Raw genomic sequence first — 20,868 nt, forward strand, 5'->3', positions numbered from 1 at the left:
TCACCGCCCCTCCCGCGCTTGGGCCCGCGCCCGCTCTAGCACGCCCGGAGGCCATCTCTGCGTGTCGTTGGTCCTTCCAGGGCTCTGAGTTCACCTGTGTAACTCTCTGTCCCACCCTCCTGCGGAGCTGCGACCCTATTTGGGAATGGTGAGGCGTGCCGCTGGGCTCCTGGGGCTTGCTCTGGGTAGCTGGCCCCCGGCCACTCGGGAGGGTTGTGAGGGCAGCCGCATAGGCCGATTTCGCTGGGGCCGGCTAGCCTCTGCCCTTGGCAAAGCCGGTGATCGCTGCCCTCCATCAGACCGCCCTTCGGTGGCTATAGGTGGACTGAACCAGCTGGCGTGAGAGGAGTTGAGTGCAGCGCGATAGGTTAAAGCCCAAATTCGCGCTGAGCCTGCCCAGCCTGCACGGTGCTGAAAACTCCTCGGCTTCCACTGAGCCCTCCAGCCACATTGGCCCCGAATGTGTGTGCACCCCGTTCCTTGGAACGGCGCTGCTACAGTACGTTGGGCGGCACACCCCAAAAGCTCTCAGACCTTCACCTGTAGCACCACCACCATACAACACGCATTGACCAGACTTTGCCTTCCTCCAGGCCTCCATTTAATTACCACCTAATCAGTGTGGCCTTCCTGACTCCCCACCCCACTTTCCGCTCTGCTCCTCTCATTTGCTGCCTTTAACACAATTGTAATTACATACTTCTCTGGGCAATGATTTAATATATTTTTCCCTTCCTTAGACAGGTACTAAAGGTATTTGGCGACCGCTCCGTGCAGGGAGACCACCGGATGGATGATACACTCTGCCAGCACCAAATACCTCATGGGGGATGGCTTGAGGACAGGATCTCAACAAAACCATGCTGGACAGACTGTCCTTGGTTATACTGGGGCCCACAGGCCAGAGTCTGGATGCTGGTTGCTTCCACTTCTGCTACAATGTGTTGTTCAAGGCCGGCTACCTGAGCTTCTTTGGCCGTACAAAGAACCAGGAGCAGGACCTGCTACAGGCAGAGGAGTTATTTGTCCAGTTCCGCAAGTTTGATCTCTTGTTCCCCAGGTCTGTTTATTCCTTGCTGGGGCCCTGGGAGGGGCTAGAAGTGGCCCGGCTCCAGCGGCTCTTCCACAGGATGCTCTCTGTGAACCACCACCTGGAGAAGAATGGCATAAGCAACTGGATCTCCTAATGCTTCAGTGTCTGAGGGAGCAGCAGGGGCCACATCTGTCTCATTCGAAGTTGGTTATAGCAGAATTTCTGGCAGTAGGTGCCAAGTAAATATCTGTTGAATGGATATATGGGACTGTTCCAAGGAGGGAGGGAATGAAATGAATCAAGGTAAGAATGAATGTAACATGGTACTGCCATCCATTAAAAACTGGGGAACAATGTTTAGCTTTTGCATGTTGGCCCATAGACAATTTCTGACTGCAGATTCAGGCTGGGGAGAGTGGATGATTCTGAGTACTTGCTGTGGTTTCCCTAAGCAATCAGAGAGGACTTCATGGAGGCAGAGTGTGGACATTTCCAGCTCCCTGCAGAGGGGAATGGCACAAGGCAAAGGGAACTCAAGAGGTCATGTGGAAGTCAGAGGAGACAAAGTCCCTGTTTGCCAATCAATTAGGAAGTTAAAGAGTAACTTTACAGTTACTCAGTGCAGAGCCCAGGACAGGGCTCAAACTCGTGAACCATGAGATCATGACCTGAGCCGAAATCAACAGTCGGACACTTAACTGACTGAGCCACTGAGACACCCCTAAATGTGAAACTTAATAAATGAGTGTTGAATTTATGCTGAGTGAGGTAGTAAACTAATGAATAAATGAATCCTTGAAAAAATACAGGTGTGAATGGTCAGTAAATTGTGGGGATGGGGTGGGATCCATGAGAGCTTTGTAGATACCATTCTGGGGCTGGGTCTGAAAAGATTACAGCAAAGCCTAAAGCTGGTGAGGAGAGGCTTCTTGGGCTTCCTTCTGGTCCCACCCCCTCCTTCCACACGACGAGGTTGCAGCAAGTGCTAAATCTAGGAGAACATTTTGCTCCTAGGTACTGTCTTGCCAGGGATTTTTGGTATAACTTACTGCCACAGGGCAAGGTCCAGGTCCACCCCCAGCTTGTCAAGGCCTCTCAAAAGCTCTCTGGCACTTAGAGAACAGTGTGTCCAGAGCTCAACCTGGAAGAGCATAGCCATGGTGCTCTGGGGTCTGGTGCTGGGAACCCTGCTGGTGGCCATGGTGGGGTGCCTGTGGCTGCTGGGGCTGTTCCGGCAGCGCAGACCCCAGGAGCCCCCTCTGGATAAGGGCTTCATACCCTGGCTGGGCCATGCCATGGCTTTCCGGAAGAATATGTTTGAATTCCTGAAGTATATGCAGGCCAAGCATGGAGATGTGTTCACAGTGCAGCTAGGGGGCCAGTACTTCACCTTTGTCATGGACCCGCTCTCCTTTGGCTCCATCCTCAAGGATGCACAGAGAAAACTCGACTTTGTGAAATATGCAGAAAAACTGGTGTTAAAGGTGTTTGGCTACCGCTCCATGCAGGGAGACCACCGGATGATACACTCTGCCAGCACCAAATACCTCATGGGGGATGGCTTGGAGGATCTCAACAAAACCATGCTGGACAGCCTGTCCTTGGTTATACTGGGGCCCACGGGCCAGAGTCTGGATGCTGGTTGCTGGCACGAAGACGGCCTCTTCCACTTCTGCTACAATGTGTTGTTCAAGGCCGGCTACCTGAGCTTATTTGGCCGTACGAAGAACCAGGAGCAGGACCTGCTACAGGCAGAGGAGTTATTTGTCCAGTTCCGCAAGTTTGATCTCTTGTTCCCCAGGTTTGTTTATTCCTTGCTGGGGCCCTGGGAGTGGCTAGAAGTGGCCCGGCTCCAGCGGCTCTTCCACAGGATGCTCTCCGTGAACCACCACCTGGAGAAGAATGGCATAAGCAACTGGATCTCCTACATGCTTCAGTGTCTGAGGGAGCAGGGAACGGCCCCAGCCATGCAAGACAAGTTCAACTTCATGATGCTCTGGGCCTCTCAGGGGAACACGGGGCCTAATTCTTTCTGGGCCCTTTTGTTCCTCCTAAAGCACCCGGAAGCCATGCGTGCTGTGAGGGAGGAGGCTGCCCAAGTCCTAGGGGAGGCCCAGCTGAAGGCTAGGCAATCCTTTGGCGTTGAGATCAGCGCCCTGCACCACACGCCAGTGCTGGACAGCGTGATGGAGGAGACGCTGAGGCTGGGGACCGCACCCACCCTCCTCAGAGTGGTGCACGGTGACCATACGCTGAAGATGGCCAGTGGACAGGAGTACCTGCTCCGCAGTGGAGACATCGTGGCCCTCTTCCCTTATCTTTCAGTGCACATGGATCCTGACATCCACCCGGAACCCACGGCCTTCAAATACGATCGCTTCCTCAACCCCAACGGTAGTCGCAAAGTGGACTTCTACAAGTCAGGCAAGAAGATCCACCACTATACCATGCCGTGGGGCTCGGGTGTCTCCATCTGCCCTGGGAGGTTCTTGGCCCTCAGTGAGATGAAGCTTTTTGTCCTGCTCATGGTCACATACTTTGACCTGGAACTGGTGGATCCTGATACGCCTGTGCCACCTGTGGACCCCTGGCGCTGGGGCTTTGGCACCACACAGCCGAGCCGTGAGGTGCGGTTCCGCTACCGCCTGCGTCCTGCCCAGTGAGCTCCGCCAAGGGCGCCGCGGGCCTGCCCAGGGAGGCTCCCTTAGGGTCTTGGCCTCCTCTCACCCCTCTGAAGCCCCACCCTCGCCTCCGGTTCTGTGATACCTCCTACCGGTGTCCTGGTCGCCTTCCTTGCTCTCTGGTTTTCCTCTAGCCACCTGATGGGCTTATCTTTCTCTCTTGAAACACCGTCTCTCACCGTGGGTTCCGCAGAACCTTCCTCTCATATGAAGTCCAGGGGAAGGGGGGGAAATCTGGGGGAAACTTAGTTGGGGGAATGATGGCATAGCTTGACGAGTCTTGCCGTACAGAAACCAGTCATCATGAGTAACACAGTGTCCTGCAAATGTTAACCTCCACCCTCCCACCTCACTGTATTATCTTCCTCAATGCTTACTCCACATCCTGTGGAATTCAGGTTCGTCAAAAGCAATACGAGGCAAGCCACATGTGTAATTTTTAATTTCCTAGTTGATACATTTTTTTTTAAAAGGTAAAAAGAAACAGGTGAAGTTAATGTTTATAATATACTTAACGTAGCCCAATAGATCAAAAATATTAGCATTTCAATATGTCAGTATAAGAACATTAGTAAAAATATGTATTTTTTAGTAACATTGGGACAAACTATATATATAAAACATTAGTAAAAAAAAATATATATATATATCTTTTTTTAAATTTCTTTTTGTGTGTGTGTTGCCTTCAAAATCTGGTACGTACTTTTTACCCTTACAGTGTATCTCACTTCAGACTAGCCACATTCTAGTGCTCACCAACCACATGTGGCTAGTGGCTCCTGAATTAGATAGAGCAGATCTGGAGAAACGCTTCCTTTCACATAGGAGTTATTCAAGGCCCCCCCCCCCTCAGTGCCCTTGTCTCCCCTCCACACTCCCACCTCAGGGTGGTCTCAACCCCTCCTGTGGTCTCCACAACCACAGGTGAGTTCAGGGCTCTCTCCTACTACCAGACCCTCAATCTCCCCGCTGGGGTCCCACAGCACCTCTGACTCAGTGTGGCCCACACAGAACTCAGCATCTGTCTCCCCACCTCTGTCCTGAACCACCTCCTTCTCCGGATTACGCCGCCTGCCTCTGCTCAGGACACCACCACCCACCCCATCCCCCAGGACAGATCTGGGAGAAACCTGATCTCCTCCCCACTCTCACCCACATACAATCAGGCCCCAGTTCTGTCAGTTCAACCCTCTGTCGTGCCTCCGAAACTGTCCTCTTTTCCCCAGCCCCACTGCCATTCCTATGACTCAGCACTCTGCACACCAGGCCTGCCTGGCCCTCTGTGCACCCAGCTGCCAGAGACCTTTCGCCAGACCTTTTGCCTGTCACACTTTCACTTTTCTGGTTCCCCGTCGCCTCCGTGCACCTAACATTTAAATTTTGCCACAGTTGATCCCAAATGTTCAATCCAGTGCAATTCAGCCTTGCCAACTTTCTCCAGTGGAACTGTCTGGAAAGTACAGTTGCTTGCTTTTTACTGCCAACCTGGAGGCCTTCCTGGATCTCACCCATTCCAGTCTCTGGCCAGAAATGGGCTTCCTCCCCTGAGGCTCCCCTGACACAGCTTGTGTCCCAGCACATCTGTTACTTGTTGTTGCTCTCTGTTTCCTGCTTTCCTCCTCCTGCCCCCTCCCCCGGACTGCAGCCCACAGGGCTTGGTATCTTATTACTTCATCCCTGACCCCCAATTCCCTAAATGGAGATTAAATGATAGAAAATTGGCTCAGTCTCAGCTACTTTACTTCATGTCCTCAAATCATTTCCTTCCCCTCCCTGGCCTCACTCAGCTTCCTGGCATGTGAAATGGAGACAGTCCCATTGCCAGGCCTGCCTACCAGGGCTGGGAGTGCTGCTACCAGAGCCACAGCTGGCTGATGGCAGGGCCTGGCTGCGGCTGGGGCTGGGACAGGAGGAGCAGTGACTGGGAGCTGGCGTAGGGTCCTGGAGAAGGGAGGCCGGGCAGCAGAGACCCCCCTGCAAGGATGCCTAGTGGGGCTTCTCTCCACTCACCTCTCCCAAATCTGTGACTGGCCTCTTGCATTTTTTTGAGGCTGGCTGTTCTGCCCTGAGTTTTGCCAAGATAACAGGCTATTAGAGTAACTCAGGCAAGGGCTGGGGCTGGGGCTGGGGCTGGAGGCAGGAGTCTGTCCCCACTAGCTATGTGACTGTGGGCCAGAGTCTGCCTTCCTCTGGGTCTAACTGCCCCCAAATGACAACCTCTGTCTAGAGCCTGACAGAGCTCTGACTGCCTTGGAGAAGCCAGGATATCCTAACCTATCCCACAAGGGGCCAGGAGCACAAGAAGAGACACACAGGGAGAACAGGGGAGGGAGAAGGGGACTGAGAGGCTAGAAACCACCATGGATAGCTTATCAATGACCTCCCCACACAGCCAGGCCCTGTGCCAGAGCAGGTATTGGGATACAGGCAAAGATGCAGGGCCTTCACACACCTCCTGGGCACTGCTCAGGTGCCACACACCCTCATTTTCCCTATACCCAAAGAAATCGAGACCAAGGGCCTGGCCTGTCAACAGGCTGGGGGGCAGGACTGAGGGCCCAAATCCATTAAGTCAAGACCAAGAGGTCTCAACTGAGAGTGATCTCCCAGGAACTGCATGTTTGAGGGTATACCTGGGACCAAGGGAAGCCTCAGTGGGTCAGAGGTGTGGGGTGACTACAAGTATACCGTCCCACAGCCCATAACAACAGGCCTCCCAGGAAGCAGTGAGCACCCAGGATTATAGTGTGCATGTAGGGGCCAATGCCCAGCTGCGGGCACAGGAGGGGCCCATGGCACCTGTAGTCCTACGCCCCTTGCATGGGGACTGGACACACTCTCTGCAAGGACCACCCTTCCTTCCCTAGCAAGGACCCTGAGGCAGTAGGAAGATTGAGACCCCCAAGGATACATCTAATCACTACCTGTCCTGACACAACAGTCCTGACCCCCAAATCCTCATTTCTGCACCAAATTTTTTTCTCCCTCAAAGAAAAGCCCACTATGTGTATTCTCTAAGGATAGCCTATCACAAAGTAAGATCAGAGATGGCATGCCAAAGGTGGAACTGCAGGTACCTGGGAAAGAAAAATATTTTTTCCATAAGCAGTAATAGCTGTAAACCCTCAAACCACATTTCACAGGGTAGAGGCAGAGCCATGCCTGTCCCTCTCCCTGGGTCAGCCAGGGGAAGAGTCCATCTTGCCGCAGAGTCTGAGGGCCAAGAGAATCCTGGGAGCTTTCCTGGAAAGGCGTGAGCAGTGTAGCCAGCGAACTAGGCCTTTGGGTGGGCAGACGGAGAGCAGCAGGAGGAACCGAGGTGCGGACTGGGAAGTAAGGTCAGGATGAAGAGGTCTCTGTCCTGGCCTGGGCTGTGAGAGCCCAGCTCCAACTTGCTTCCTGACCAGTGCCTTCTGTGCTGTAGTCAGAGCCCTCGCTATGGTCAGCTGCAGTGCATGGCAACTAGGACAGTGAGAGGGATCGAGGGGTCACTGGTGGCCACCCTTTCCCCTGCCCCTTGGGCACCGGCTTCAGGGCACTTCTTATATACCTGTTGTTTGCAGAGAGCACATACCCACACTTACACAGCTAGAGAAAGACACATAGGAACACACAGACACAAGGCCCAGAGGACACAGTGACACATTCATGTCAGATCCACATAGCTATATGTACTATGTAGAGCCCACACAGCAACACAGACATGTGCACATAGACTACACGTACACACATCTGCCAGTGCTGGGGATAAGCCCTGCTAGGTGTCCCTTGGCTGGCATACCTTATCCCATCTCATCTATGCATCATGGATACGATGTCAGAGACACTCTGGGTACCTAGACCCAGTTGGTACAGCTCAGGCTGTATCTCACCAGTCAGGCTGCTATGTGGGCAGGACTGAGGTCCCTTGTGCACCAGATTTCAGGAGCTCCAAAATAGAACCCCACTCCCCCACATCCTCAAACAAATCACCACCTTCAGATACAGAGCTTCATTTCCCAGGGCACCAATGGAGCTCAGAGTCCTTCCTGACAGTGGGACTCTGGGGCCTTAGGAGAGACAGCTAAAGAACAAGGATGAGGAGACAGCTGGCTGAAAAAATGATCCCTGTTACACAAGAAAGTGGGCAAGCACAAAACATAGAGGTGGGAATGTGTAAGAGACAAGGGGTACCTGGTGTCCAGGAAGTGAAAAGGAATGACGGACTATAAAGGTAAGATGGCGTATGGGATTCTACGTGTGAAAGCTCCAGCCCTGAAGCCAGACAAAAAATTTAGACTTGATTGTGCAGGCCCCAGGGACCCTTGAAGGCTCCAGAGAGGGGCATGGGAAGCACAAGAAGGAAGAGCCTCCTGGACTGCCATGTTCACCTGGCATCCCACCTGCTGACTCTCATGTTCCTGGGAAGTTCCCCAGGTGGGGCACTTCCAGGCCCTCCGGCTTGCCAGACCCTTGGCAGTGCCATCAAAGCTGTGACATTAAACGATACTGCAACAATATTTTCCCAGCTGAGCTACAGGGAAGAGGGCACACTGGTGGGTGGCAAGCCTTGGACTACTCTGAGGAAGACGGCAGTGATGGCTGAGGGTGGGTGATCATGCTGGCTGCTGGGAGCAGATCAGATGACAGGACATAACATGATGATAAGAAGCACAGAGGTCAGTTAGGACACTACTGTAGCGATTCATGCAAGAGAGTATGATTTCCTGGAAGGCAATAAAGAAAGTGAAAGGAAGAGGCAGGAGTAAGTAAATGCTGCTGATGGTTGAGAACTGAGAACTGACCACTGGGTTTGACAACATGGTCCATGAGGCCCTTGAAGAGAGGACTTTGGGCGGATGCCCAACTGAGCTGGGTCCCATCCACTCTCACCAGACTGTGGTATGGCCACTCAGGCTTCATTTTCTCCCGTGTCGTTCATGTCGGGGGAGTGCTCAGCCTGCCTCTCCCCAAGGTCATTCATGCCAGTCATTTCTTCTTGGGCAGTGAGCGTGCTACTCTCGGAACAGCTGGACAGTGGGGCCTGTGCAGGGCGAGGTGCCTGGTTGTGCCGGAGCACAGTGATGAGGAAAGCCTTCAGGTGCCCGCGGAAGTGGCGGCTGGAGAAGGCATAGAGAATGGGAGTGAAGCAGCAGTGAAGGAAGGCAATGCTCTCTGTCACCTGCAGGGCATAGTCCAAGTGCTGGCTAACCTTGCAGTCCCCAAAGACTTGCAGGTCCAGCAGTGAGTGCAGAAACAAGGTGAGGTTGTATGGGAACCACAGCACAAAGAAGGCCACCACAAGGGCTACGACTATCTTCAGAGCCCGGCCCTGGCCTGGGGGCCTCAGCCTGACCAGCACAGAGCCAATGCGGGAGTAGAAGAAGATCATGACAAGGAGTGGAAGGAGAAACCCCAGGAGGTTCTGCTGGAAACGGAGAAAGAGCTTCCAGATGGTTCCATGTCCTCCGAAATCTGCATAGCAGTTCCACACGCCTGTGGGGTTTTCATGTGTCTGCACAAAGACCATGTCAGGGATGGAGACGGCCAGGGCCACGGTCCATACCATGGCAGCCAGGAGCAGACTTTTGGCCCGGGTCCTCAGTCTGTGGTGGGGCTGAGTGTGGACGATCTCCAGGTACTTGTCCAGGCTCATGCAGCTAATGAAGAAGATGCCACTGTAGAAGTTGATGGTATAGAGGGTGCTCACCATCTTGCATAAGAAACTCCCAAAGACCCAATGCCAGGCCACAGAGATGCCCCAGAAAGGCAGTGTCACCACAAACAGGAGGTTGGAGATGGCCAGGTTCAGCAGATAGACCTCAGTCATCCGCCTGCGAGGCATGTACCGGAGCAAGACCACTAGAAGAAAGAGGTTTCCGCCCAAACCCAGCACAAAGATCAGGCTGTAGAAGACTGGCAGGAAGATCCTGCTAAAGGACATCACCTCATCCTTCCGGCAGAGCATGAAGGCCACACTGTCCAGGTAGTACTCGTAGTCATAGAAGGAGCTGCTGTTCTCAGAACTGGCAACCTCAGTGGTAGGCGGCAGAGGGGAGGCGGTGGAGGCCATGTCAGGAGGACACGCCCAGTTCTGGAGCTCTGTGGACCAGACAGAGTACAGTGGGAGAGGAATAAGATGAAACCAGGCACTCTCTACCTCTCTCCAAACCCGCTTTTACTGCTGCTCTGGGAGGCCCAGCAGACTCTTCACATTGACCTCAGTACCTGTAGGTCAGCGAGGAAGAGCACAAGTGTGGGGAACCTGAGCCTACCACTTTAGCCATGCCACCCTGGGTGGGTAGCTTAACCTCAGATGTTCTCACAGGACTCACTTATTTCATTATGGCTTCTCCTCTTTATTTTCCCCTTCATCATTTAAAAGAACTGATACGACCCAGTAATTGCACTACTAGCTATTTATCCAAGGGATACAGGTGTGCTGTTTTGAAGGGGCACATGCACCCCAATGTTTACAGCAGTGCTATCGACAATAGCCAAAGTATGGAAAGAGCCCAACTGTCCATCGACAGATAAAGAAGATGTGATGTATACACACAACGCAATATTACTTGGTGATCAAAAAGAATGAAATCTTGCCATCTGCAATTATGTGGACGGAACTAGAGTATATTATGCTAAGTGAAATTAGAGAAAGACAAATATATGACTTCACTCATAGGTGGAATTTAAGTTACAAAATTGATGAACATAAGGGAAGGGAAGCAAAAACAATATAAAATAGGGAGGGGACAAAACATAAGAGACTTTTAAATACAGAGAACAAACAGTGGGTTGCGAGAGGTGTTGTGGGTGGGGGATGGGATAAATGGGTGATGGGCATTAAGGAAGACACACTGTATTCTACTCCTGAAATCATTATTACACTATATGCTAACTAACTTGGATGTAAATTTAAAAAATAATAAAAATTTTTAAAAAGAACTGATAATATCTTTCAGATTTTTCTTTATTACTTAGAGAATACCAATTCACCTATGTACTGTATCACCATACTTTTCCTCATGTGTGGCTTGTGGTTGTTTTCTTTTTTTTTTAAACAAATGCTTGTCTTCAGTAGGATTTGTTTTATCCATAAATGTCTAGTGTGCCCAGTCTGGCTTTTAATTTTTTTGACCTCTGTCGCCTAAGGATTTCCATTGCTTTTGTTATTTTTAAAATATTTTAAAATATTAAAAATATTTTATTACAAATATTTAGTTTTATATCAATATTTTTATTTATAAGTATTCAATATTTTTAACATATTTTATCCAGTATATCTAGGTTTGTAGCAGAAAGGTGTGAGCCATCATGTTGAGAGGCTCAGAGCCTACTAAACCTTTCCATTCCTCAGTTTCCCCATCTGTAAAATGATAATGATAATAATAATAGTGCCTACTTCATGGGGTTCTTGTGAGGCTTAAAAATTATCATTCACTTCAGAGCATGTCACACTCCATGAAGAGTGCCCAGAACATAGTAGGCCCTCAGTAAATGTTAGCTTAAAATGTTGCTTTGTTGAGAACAGAGTCCATCATCTTTCCGCCAGCCTCTTCTCTCCTGCGTCTACCTAACTGAACGGCACCACTGACTCAGTCACCTAAGACTGAAACATAGGAGACGTCCCAGATTCCTTCCTCACTCCCTCACCACCATCCTGTGAGTCTCTACCTCCTTACTGCTTTTTGAAAATGTCCAACATTTCTAAGACTCATAAAAATACATACATGATATTCTTTTAATAGAATTAAAACAAATGAAACAGAAATACTTTGCAGGAGTTCAAAAAGATGAATGCGAAAGCTTGGGAATGATAGGGACAACATTCAAGATGGTGGCTGCCTGGGCAGAAGCCCAAAGCATGGGATGAGGGCAGGTCAGTGCAGTGGTTTCCCCTCAGAGCAGTGGTTTCCCAGGTTTTAACTGTATTATTAAAAATAATTTTGGGGGTGCCTGGGTGGTTCAGTCGGTTGAGCGACTGACTACAGCTCAGGTCACGATCTCACGGTTTGTGGGTTCGAGCCCCGCGTCAGGCTCTGTACTGACAGCTCAGAACCTGGAGCCTGCTTCAGATTCTGTGTCTCCCTCTCTCTCTGCCCCTCCCCCACTCATGCTCTGTCTCTCTCTGTCTCAGAAATAAATAAACATTAAAAGAAATTTTAAAAAATAATAATAATAATTTTTAAGGGGTGCCTGGTGACTCAGTTGGTTGAGCTCAGGGCACAATCCCAGGGTCATGGGCTCTGAGCTGGGTGTGGACTGCTTAAGATCCTCTCTCTCTCTCTCTCTCTCTCTCTTTCTCTCTCTCTCTCTCTCTCTCCCCCCCCCCCCGCCTCTCCCCTTCTCATATGTGCATACTCTCTCTCTCTCAAAAAAAATAGAATATATAAAAATAATTTTTAAGAGAGACCTTCACATGAACCAGTGATAAGAATTATGCTCAATTCTGTTGTGTGTTCCAGGAGAGAGACTTCAGGTTCAACACATTAGACTGTTCACCAGTGAAGAAGAGGGTTTTGAAGGAGAGAGGTAGGAGATAAAAAAGAATACATGACTCTGGCAGCAATCATGCATGGCCTCCAGAGTGGGGCCTAGAGGCTGGTGACAATGGTTCATAAACCAAGAAATACAAATCAAGCCCACTTTATACCTTTGTGTTTTATTTTTTATTCTTTGATTAAAGCGAGGTGGAACTTTTTAATGTGTTCAGTGCCAGTTTGTATTTCTTTTGTGAATAATTTATTGTTTTAATGGGTGGGATTCTCATTTCATAAGAGGTTTTATATGGTAAGGATTTAGCTTTTTACATATATATGGCAAAAATTTTCCCCAGTCCTTCCTGGAAGTTTTGTCTATTTTTTTTTCCAGGTAGAATTCTGCAGGAAATATTGACTCAGGCCCTCAGCTGACTCTTCTAAGTATCCGCAACATTGGGACCTCACAGCTGATGGAAATATACAATGCTGCTGAGGCAGAACTTCTCCCAGGGAGTCCCTGAAGTCCTCCTACTCATTGAGCCTCTGCACCACCCTTGGGCTCCTGTGAAATGGAATCTGGGCCAGATATTGGGAAAATCACACACATGTCCTGTCCCCATCCAGGAGCTCAGCCTGGGCAGCTTTATATAGGGCTGGGCTCCTGACTGGCCAGAAACTTCACCCTGTGCCTTACTTTCCTGGTTCTCCACTCCCCTCCTGTGCATCTAGGGCCTCCGGTCCCTGAGCCCCTCCCTTTCCTGGGCAGCAGTAAGGACGCCCCTAGCACATGGCTGGTGTCAGGAGTCCATGAGCTGCTGTGGTGGGAGGAGGGAGTACTCTTCTGCGCTTGGGACTGATTAGGGATTATTTTTTTAAATATTTATTTTTATTTTGGGAAGAGTGCAAGTGGGGAAAGGGCAGAGAGAGGGGAACAGAGGATCAGAAGCAGGCTCTGTGCTGACAGGTTGACAGTAGTAAGCCCAGTGTGGAAATTGAACTCACAAACTGTGAGATCATGACCTGAGCTGAAGTCAGACGCTCAACCACTGAGCAACCCAGGTGCCCCTTAGGGATGATTAATCAGAAGTTGTTGATAATTAAATATCGGCTCTTCTGGTCTAGCATTACTGACGTTGATCGTGACCTGGCTTCTCAAAGTCCCTGCTTTAATAAACAACCAAGTCAGATGACTGCTTTGATCAAAGCCAGAGGTCAGGGTCAGCAGGCTCCAGGCTGGCCCAGGCCACCTTTACAAGGCTCCTTCCAACTGAAACACTGTTCCCTTCCCTCTCAGGGCCTCTGGCCTCCTGATCTTTCACTCTGGGAATCTTTCCAGGTCTTCTTGACCTCTGGGAATCTTTCCAGGTCTTCTTGACCTCTGGGACCACCAGCCCCTCCCATAACTCTCACCAATAATGTTAACAACAATGACAGCATCAGGGAACACCCCCATGTGCCTGTGATAATTGGTCAGGCACCTTCACAGCCACTATGACCGGCCTGTAAGGCAAATCAGGAAGGAACTGTCAGTCCCATTTAATCCAGGAGGGGATTACTTTTCCACAATCACATAGCTGAGCTGTATATGAATCCCAGGTTTTAGACACTGGAAACAGTGCCTTGACCCTGGTGCCATCCCATCCCCGTCCTCTGTTTTGCCCTATCCAACAGTCACCAAAAGGGGCCACTTGAGAAATGTGTGATTTGGTCTCAGGAGATTCTGACTGCCCAGGATACTGCCCTCAGTGGCTGGTCTAGCCTCTGTAGACTTCACTATTAATACCCCCAAGGCTTTACTGAACCTCCTTGTGAAACATAGCCTCCCTATGGTCAATGGAATAATGGCCTCTCAATGATACCCACATCCTAATCCCTAAAACCTGTGAATATGTTACCTGATATGTCAAAAGGGACTTTACAGATGTGATTAAGGCAGGCCCAATGTAATCACAAGGGTCATTATAAGAGGGACATAAAAGTGTCCAAATCAGAGAGTGAGGGTGGAAACAGGTCAGAGAGATGCAGTTATAAGACAAAGAATGCAGGCAGCCTCTAGAAACTGGTAGAAGCAAGGAACAGATTCTTGCTGAGCCTCCAGAAGAAACGTAGCCCTGCTGACCCATTTTAGACTTCTGACCTCTAGAACTTTGAGATAATAAATGTGTGTTGTTTTAAGCCACTGAATTTGAGGCGATTTGATACAGTGACAATAGGTAATACACTTCCTGTGACCCTCTCTTTTCCCATCAGTTTCTCAGACTGAGGGAGTGAGTGAGCATCGCATCCACCTCCTTCAACTCACAGGTGGGGAACTTGAGACTCAAAGAAGGGGAACAACTTATACAAAGCATACAGTGAGTGATCAGTGGCCACACTGAAACATGACCACCATGTTCCTGACTGCCCTTCAGGTCTCTGTTAACTGACCCCTACCTGTCCCTCTGGACTCACTTGATTTTTTTCTTTTTTTCTTTTCACTTTTCCTTATTGTACGAATTCATTTGGTGTATCCAGCAATACCTTGAGAGGATTAAATGAGGGTATCAGTTATTCACATCTAGTATGAATTAGCAGTGTGAATTTCTGCAGTGGAACTTTTGGGGGAATCTAGGAACTACCTAGAGAGGGAGGATTTAAAGAGGAGGGACAAGGGCGAGGTGAGCAGAGCTTCCCGTACACTGAGGACAAGGGCACAAAGGCAAACTACGCCTTGTCTCTGGAGCAGTAACATCAACCTCTTTGTGACTTCCTGAGGCTGCTGGCCTGGACTAGCACCAGCTTTGACTCAGAAAGAATGTTTGGCTGGAGAATAATGTCTTCTCCTGAGGATCAAGGGCTCACCTCCCAAGGCCTCTCAGAGAAGTCATAGTTGAGGCAACAAGAGAGAGGATATTGCCATGTCCATCTAGACAAGAAGGCAGCCATGTTAGTTGAGCTCCTTCCATGAGCTGAATACTCAGATGCAATTTTCTCTTTTAATCCTTACCATAGTTCTGGGAAGCAGTACTGTTAGGATTCCCATTTTCCAGATGAGAAAACTGAGGTTTGGAATGGTGGAGTCCAACTGCCCACAGCTTCAGATCAGCAAATGATGGACCCCAGGTTGGATGGCCCCCACAGTACAAGGTAGAACGGGTGACACTTTCCCTCTAGCTCTCCTTTCAACACGGACCAAACCTGAATTTGAAGGATGGGCCTTTGGTAGGGGGACTTCTGACCTTAGCAACCAGTGGCAGAGAAGATTCAAAGTCATTAATGTGCTGAGGCAGCTCCCACAGGCTCATGAGAGCCAGTTATACAACATCTGGGAGGCATCCAACAAACAACCATGAAATTGACCAATTCTTCATTTGGGGATGAGTTGGTAGCTTGAAATTAGTCATGGTGGGAATATGTACACCACGACAAATGCTACGAATTGGAGCTTCCTCTCCTTGCACGTGGCCTCCACCACTACCACTACCACTGAGAACTGGTTATGAAACCTTTACTGGCATACCCCTGATCAGGACCCCATGAAGCCTGACCTAATCCTGCCCATTTCACTATGTCCCTGTCTGTGTCTCCCATCACTTTTTCCCCTCCACCTGCCACATCACCCCATGGCTGCCCTCCTCTCCAGCCAAGAACCCTTGGAGACAGGGCCACCCTGTCCCCTCTCACGTGCCCACGGCACAGCCATGCTGAGTGTGCTGCCCACAGTGCAGCTGTGACTAGCAAACAAATAAACAAAGTCAAATGTGACCCCAAAAAGGCCACACTAGCTTTCAAAATGTAAAACCAAAAATAACATCTGAAATCACTTCTAGCGAACAAAAATTATGCTGGCTTCCTTACAATTTGGAAATCATATCCTTTAAAATGCAACCTAAATTCTTCATTCCCAGAAGCCTGCCCGGGCCACTAGCCTGGTGTAACCCTTGCCCCAGCCCCCAAGCACTCACAGAAGGTCACTCCTCAGCCTTGGTACCTACCTCCTTGAGTACAGTTCCCTTTAGAGAATCGCTCGCCTCCTCTGCTAGACTGGGGACACCCAGGGGTTGGAACTCACCAGTACAGGGCTGGCACTTAGAGGCAGTCAACAAATGACCGTGGACCTCATCAGTACTGTCACCTCTTTTCATCCCTTCTTTTCTCGCCTCATTTGTCCCTTGCCTGGTTTCCTGCCTTCCCTTACTGGTGCCCTGAACACAGCAGAGGCAAGACCCTCCTTCTGTGGGTCATTTTCCCAGCCTGGACCAGCCCTGCCACAGTGGCCTTGGGAGCCCCTGGCCATGCGGCATGTCCAGCCCACTGCTTGCACTCCAGCCATGTTCAAGTGCTATCTCCAGCTGGCACAGCCTCCCTAGACCAGTGTCACAGGATGTGCCCTCTGGCTACCCCCAGCTTCCTCCCTCAGGAGCTCCCCTAACTGCTCTGGGAGGACTGGGATGGAGACAGAGTCCGAAGGCCTGGACTCTACCCTGGCTCAGCTTGGAGTGAGCCCTCTGTGCCTCTAACTATGGTTTTCCCATTCTGCATTCCTGGCCTACCTGTGGCTGGAAAAGTTGAGGCAAGGGGCTATGAAATGACTCACTCTCTGACCACAGGGTCTGGCTGCAGAAAGCGCTCTGGCCTTAGGTTACAGGTAGAAGAAAACTTGCCTTTGGGGGAACTGGTAACAGTGATGGGATCACTCCAGGTTCCTCCTCCATTTGGGAAAACGCCAGATATTAACCTCTACTGTGTAATGACAATTACAACAATAGTAACACATACCCACCACTTACAGAGCACTTACCTTGGGCCAGGCTCTATTCTCAGAACTTGGCACGCATCCATTCATTTCATCCTCGCAATACCACTCAGAGGCAGGTACTATTATTATCTCAATTTTACATGTAAGGAAACATAGCCACAGAGAGGCTAAGGCACTTGCCCAAGGCCACACAGTTAGTTAGTAGCAGAGCTGGGATCTGAATCCAAGCTGAGTCTGGGCTAGCTCATTAAAAGACAGGGGTGAAGGATGGGGACTAGAGATGAAGAAGTGACAGGAGACCAGACTGCCATTGCTCAGGGTGCCTGAATGGAAGACTGGCTGGGGGGTTGATGGTACATGAATGAAAAACAGGCAAAGAACCAAGAGCCACACAAGGAGGACACGAGGAAAAATGTCTAGTGCCTCAGGAATGGCACACAGGAAGAGAAATCATGAATAACCTATGGCGGGCGGGGGGGGGGGGGAGGGGGTTGGGAAACTGGGACTCTGCTTCACCGCGTCATTTGGGATGCCCTTGGACTTAAACTTCAGGCCCTGCCAGCCCTAACATAAAGTCAAGGCTTCCATTCTGGAACCCGTGACTTGCACAAGCCTGTCTTCTCACCCATAAAATAAATAGCGCTTACAGCAAAGAATGTCGCTATGAGTAAATCTCATGCCATCTTTTTTTTTTTTAATGTGTATTTGTTTTTGAGAGGGAGAGAGAGAAGAGCTCAAGCAGTGGAGGGGCAGAGAGAGAGACGGAGACACAGAATCTGAAACAGGCTCCAGGCTCTGAGCTGTCAGCACAGAGCCCAACGTGGGGCTCGAACCCCAGAGCGGGGAGATCATGACCTGAGCTGAAATCGGATGCTTAGCGGACTGAGCTACCCAGGCGTCCCTCGTGCCTTCTTTATAACAGCTAACACCACAGAGCCTTGATGGTGTGCTGGGTGCTGGGGCAAGGAGCTGTACATGTATTAACTTATTTAATTCTCACATTTACCTTACAGAAGTTAAATATTATCATCAGCCCTATTTTCTAGCTGAAAACACTGAGACACAGAGAGATTAGGGAACTGGTCCAATGTCACCTGGCAAGGGAGTAGTAGTAGGTCCAGGAACTGAAATCCAGAGTCCATGCTCTAGAACGCTAAGTTATACTGCCTCTCAAAGAAAATAACAGGCCAGTTGTAGACTCCCTCCTCCAAACTTTCTACGTATTCATGTCCTCACTGCTCACAACAACCTTAGGAGATAAGCACTAATGTTATCTCCATTTTGTAAATGAGGAACTGAGGCTCAGAGAGGGGGAGTTACTTGCCCAAGGATACTCAGCAAGTGTGCTGCAGAGTCAGAAATTGAGTCCCTGCAGTTGGCTCCAGGGCCAGAGCCCTGGACCACACACTGGGAGCTCCACTGCTGTGAGCTCTCGCCTCAGACTCACGGGAAAGGACAGATGCCCTCTTCATGGTCCACTGTGGAAAGCACTGCATTTAAATTCATTGTGATGCACAAAACACTGTGAAAACAATAGTAACCGGTCCTGACGTGTACACGGGGCCCCTTACTTCTCCAGGCGCCTTTATATCCTGGCCCTCCAAGTCCTCCTGGCTCCCTTGTTACAGGCAGCATGTGTCACCTCCCCGGTTTCACAGAAAGCCCAGAGCCACACTCACTACAAGTTAGGCAGAGCTGACCTTAGAGCTCTGAATCTCCGAGCAGTGGACCATTACATGCTCTCCTTCTCTCTTTACTTTTCTAACATGTATTTTTCCTGCTTACAAAAATCATACATGCTCAATGTAAAATGTGGAAATGTAAGAGAAAAATAGAAAAGAGGCTAGCTGCCTCCAGGAATAGTCTCTGGGAATATTTTGGTAAATCTTGTCTGTTTTCATGCCCATGGCTCCAACCGCTGCACTAAACCTCCCCGGATTTGTGGGGAGCCTGGCTGCAAAAGAGTGGCCTTGTCCGGTCCCCTGCAGGGCGTGAGTGCCTTTGAAGTCTCCTGATAGACTCCCCGGCTCCTGGGCCCTGGGATCTGTGAGACCCTCCTGTTCCCCATGCTCCCTGGGACCCCACATGACTCAATGTTTCCTGGCTCTTATCAGGGAATGGGGATGTTGGTGACATTGAGAAACTCACAGGACAACCCCTCCTCCCAGAGCTTACTTCAGTTAATAAAAACTCAGCAAGTTTAGAGCCCTACTCTTTAAAGAGCTGCTGTTGCAGAAGAAGGTATGATTTTCACATGTTTCCCAAATCATTTTTGCATTTCTTTCCTTAGTCTCTCTCACTGTTGCTTGCATTTATATTTCGGCATCATTCTTGGTTCAAAATGAAACACAATCACCACCTCCACTGCCCCCAGGGAGGGTGGTATACTCAGCATGGTGCAGCATGGAATAGACAGAAGAGATTGGTCTACTTCTTAATGGCTGAGTAACCCCGGGCAAATTACTTAGCCTCTCTGAGCCTTAGTTTTCTCACCTGTAAAATATCTCCTTCCTGAAGGTTTTATAATAATTAGGTGAGTGCCTGACATAGAATTATTGGTTCCCTTCCAGGCCCCAAAATGACTCTTAGCTTAGCTTAAGAGGGATAAGAGGATATTCTGAGACTATCTGGGGCAGGAGGGGGCTCAGAACTTGGGTGAGGGGTAACAAGAGAGAGCAAGGGGGCATAAGGAAAGAGTGTTGACATGCAAAGAATAACCTCAGCCCTTGGAGGGGGCCCTTAAAGACCTCCTCATCTGTCTCAGCTGGGGAACCAGAGACCCAGAGACAAAAGGGAATCCCTGAGACCACACAGCCATGTCTGACACCAACTTTCAGGGCCTTACAGAATCCACAAAGCAGATTCTCAGAGCTGGAGCCAAAGAGGGAAGGAACCAGCAAACTGCCGTACTCCCTAGTGCTGAGGCACTTGTTCCGAGAGTTGTCCCAGAGAGAAAGCTCCACACTGACCTGTTAGCACTTCCCTCTCCCCACACCTGTGGCCACTCTCCAAGTCCCTGGATGCAGTCTCTCCCCTCTCCCCTGGGTAGAGTCCACCCCATTCCAGCAGTGGCCATAACCTACCAGAGCCAGACCAACTTGCCTGGGGATGTCCAACCTTATCCAGGAGAGCAGCAGCACCCGGGTCCTTCTTCCTCAGGGAAGTGTAGAGGGAGTGTGAATCTCCTCTCTGGACAGTGCCCTGCACACATCCTGTTCTGAGGCTGGAACAAAGCATCCCCTTTGGGCCTGCCCCTGCCCCGCCTCAGCTGCAGAGCCATAAGCTATTTCCCCTCATTTGAAATGAGTCAAGCTCAAATGACCGCCCCCCCGAAGGAGCAACTCCCCCCACCCAAAGACAGTCTAATGTCTTTGGAAAACATGTGTCTCCAGCCACACTTCTCTGGACCATTTCCCCAGCAGGGGAGCCAAGCAGATGATGAACAGCCGCAGTTCAGAACTCCAGGCCTTTGCTAGGCAGCTTTCCCCAACCTCCAGCTGCATTGATTTCAGACACCTCTCCAGTACCATCATACCCCATCCTGCCCCTCATCTCCTCTGGCCTTAACTCCCAGCAAGCCCTGCTGCATCTGCCCCCCCAAAGCGTCAGCAATATTTTCATTTCCTAGACTTTCCAAACCATCTTCCCTCTCCACCCCCACTCTTCTCCCTCTGCCTACTTACTTGTCTGCTCTCCTACTGGGTCAGGAACTCCCAGGCAGGGACTATACCGAACCCACCAGCCTAAGCCTAGGGCCAGAAAAGAGCAGAAACTGAATGAATATGTGTGTGTGACATTCTGCCACCATATGCTTGCCAAGATGAAGGTACCTCTTTTCTGGGACAGTACCTGTGGCCCAGGGATGATGTCTAGCCACCCTTACCTCCAACCCCCTGCAGCCTGATACACAGCAGGTGCTTGGTGAATGTCTGTTGTCTCTACTTGAATTAAGCAGTA

At 50.1% G+C, this 20,868-nt stretch overlaps 2 protein-coding genes and 1 long non-coding RNA gene across 5 annotated transcripts in view; 1 reads left to right on the plus strand and 2 right to left on the minus strand.

Annotated features, from left to right (window-relative positions):
• The first annotated feature begins 33 nt into the window (after positions 1-33).
• CYP8B1 (cytochrome P450 family 8 subfamily B member 1) lies at positions 34-4,179 on the plus strand. Of its 2 annotated transcripts, none has more exons than XM_060638426.3 (2): positions 34-148; positions 741-4,179. In XM_060638426.3, the coding sequence occupies exon 2, from the start codon at positions 2,191-2,193 to the stop codon at positions 3,694-3,696; it is 1,506 nt and encodes a 501-aa protein (XP_060494409.3). In that variant the 5' UTR covers positions 34-148; positions 741-2,190; the 3' UTR covers positions 3,697-4,179. The 2 variants fall into 2 exon arrangements, with proteins under 2 accessions (XP_060494409.3, XP_060494410.3); XM_060638427.3 differs by having other exon boundaries at positions 45-148; positions 745-4,179.
• A 2,617-nt stretch (positions 4,180-6,796) lies between these two features.
• ACKR2 (atypical chemokine receptor 2) lies at positions 6,797-20,152 on the minus strand. Of its 2 annotated transcripts, none has more exons than XM_060638433.3 (2): positions 19,995-20,152; positions 6,797-9,795 (listed from the first exon to the last, which is right to left on the minus strand). In XM_060638433.3, the coding sequence occupies exons 1-2, from the start codon at positions 20,146-20,148 to the stop codon at positions 8,606-8,608; spliced, it is 1,344 nt and encodes a 447-aa protein (XP_060494416.1). In that variant the 5' UTR covers positions 20,149-20,152; the 3' UTR covers positions 6,797-8,605. The 2 variants fall into 2 exon arrangements, with proteins under 2 accessions (XP_060494416.1, XP_060494418.1); XM_060638435.3 differs by having other exon boundaries at positions 20,029-20,083.
• A 96-nt stretch (positions 20,153-20,248) lies between these two features.
• Positions 20,249-20,868, minus strand: part of LOC144612800 (uncharacterized) — a 44,497-nt gene continuing 43,877 nt past the window's right edge. Inside the window, exon 5 of the long non-coding RNA XR_013549919.2 lies at positions 20,249-20,660. This is a non-coding gene — a long non-coding RNA (uncharacterized LOC144612800). The remainder of the gene's footprint in view (positions 20,661-20,868) is intronic.

This window comes from Panthera onca, chromosome C2, assembly GCF_046562875.1.
Source record: "Panthera onca isolate mPanOnc1 chromosome C2, mPanOnc1 haplotype 2, whole genome shotgun sequence".
Taxonomy (NCBI): Eukaryota; Metazoa; Chordata; class Mammalia; order Carnivora; family Felidae; genus Panthera; species Panthera onca.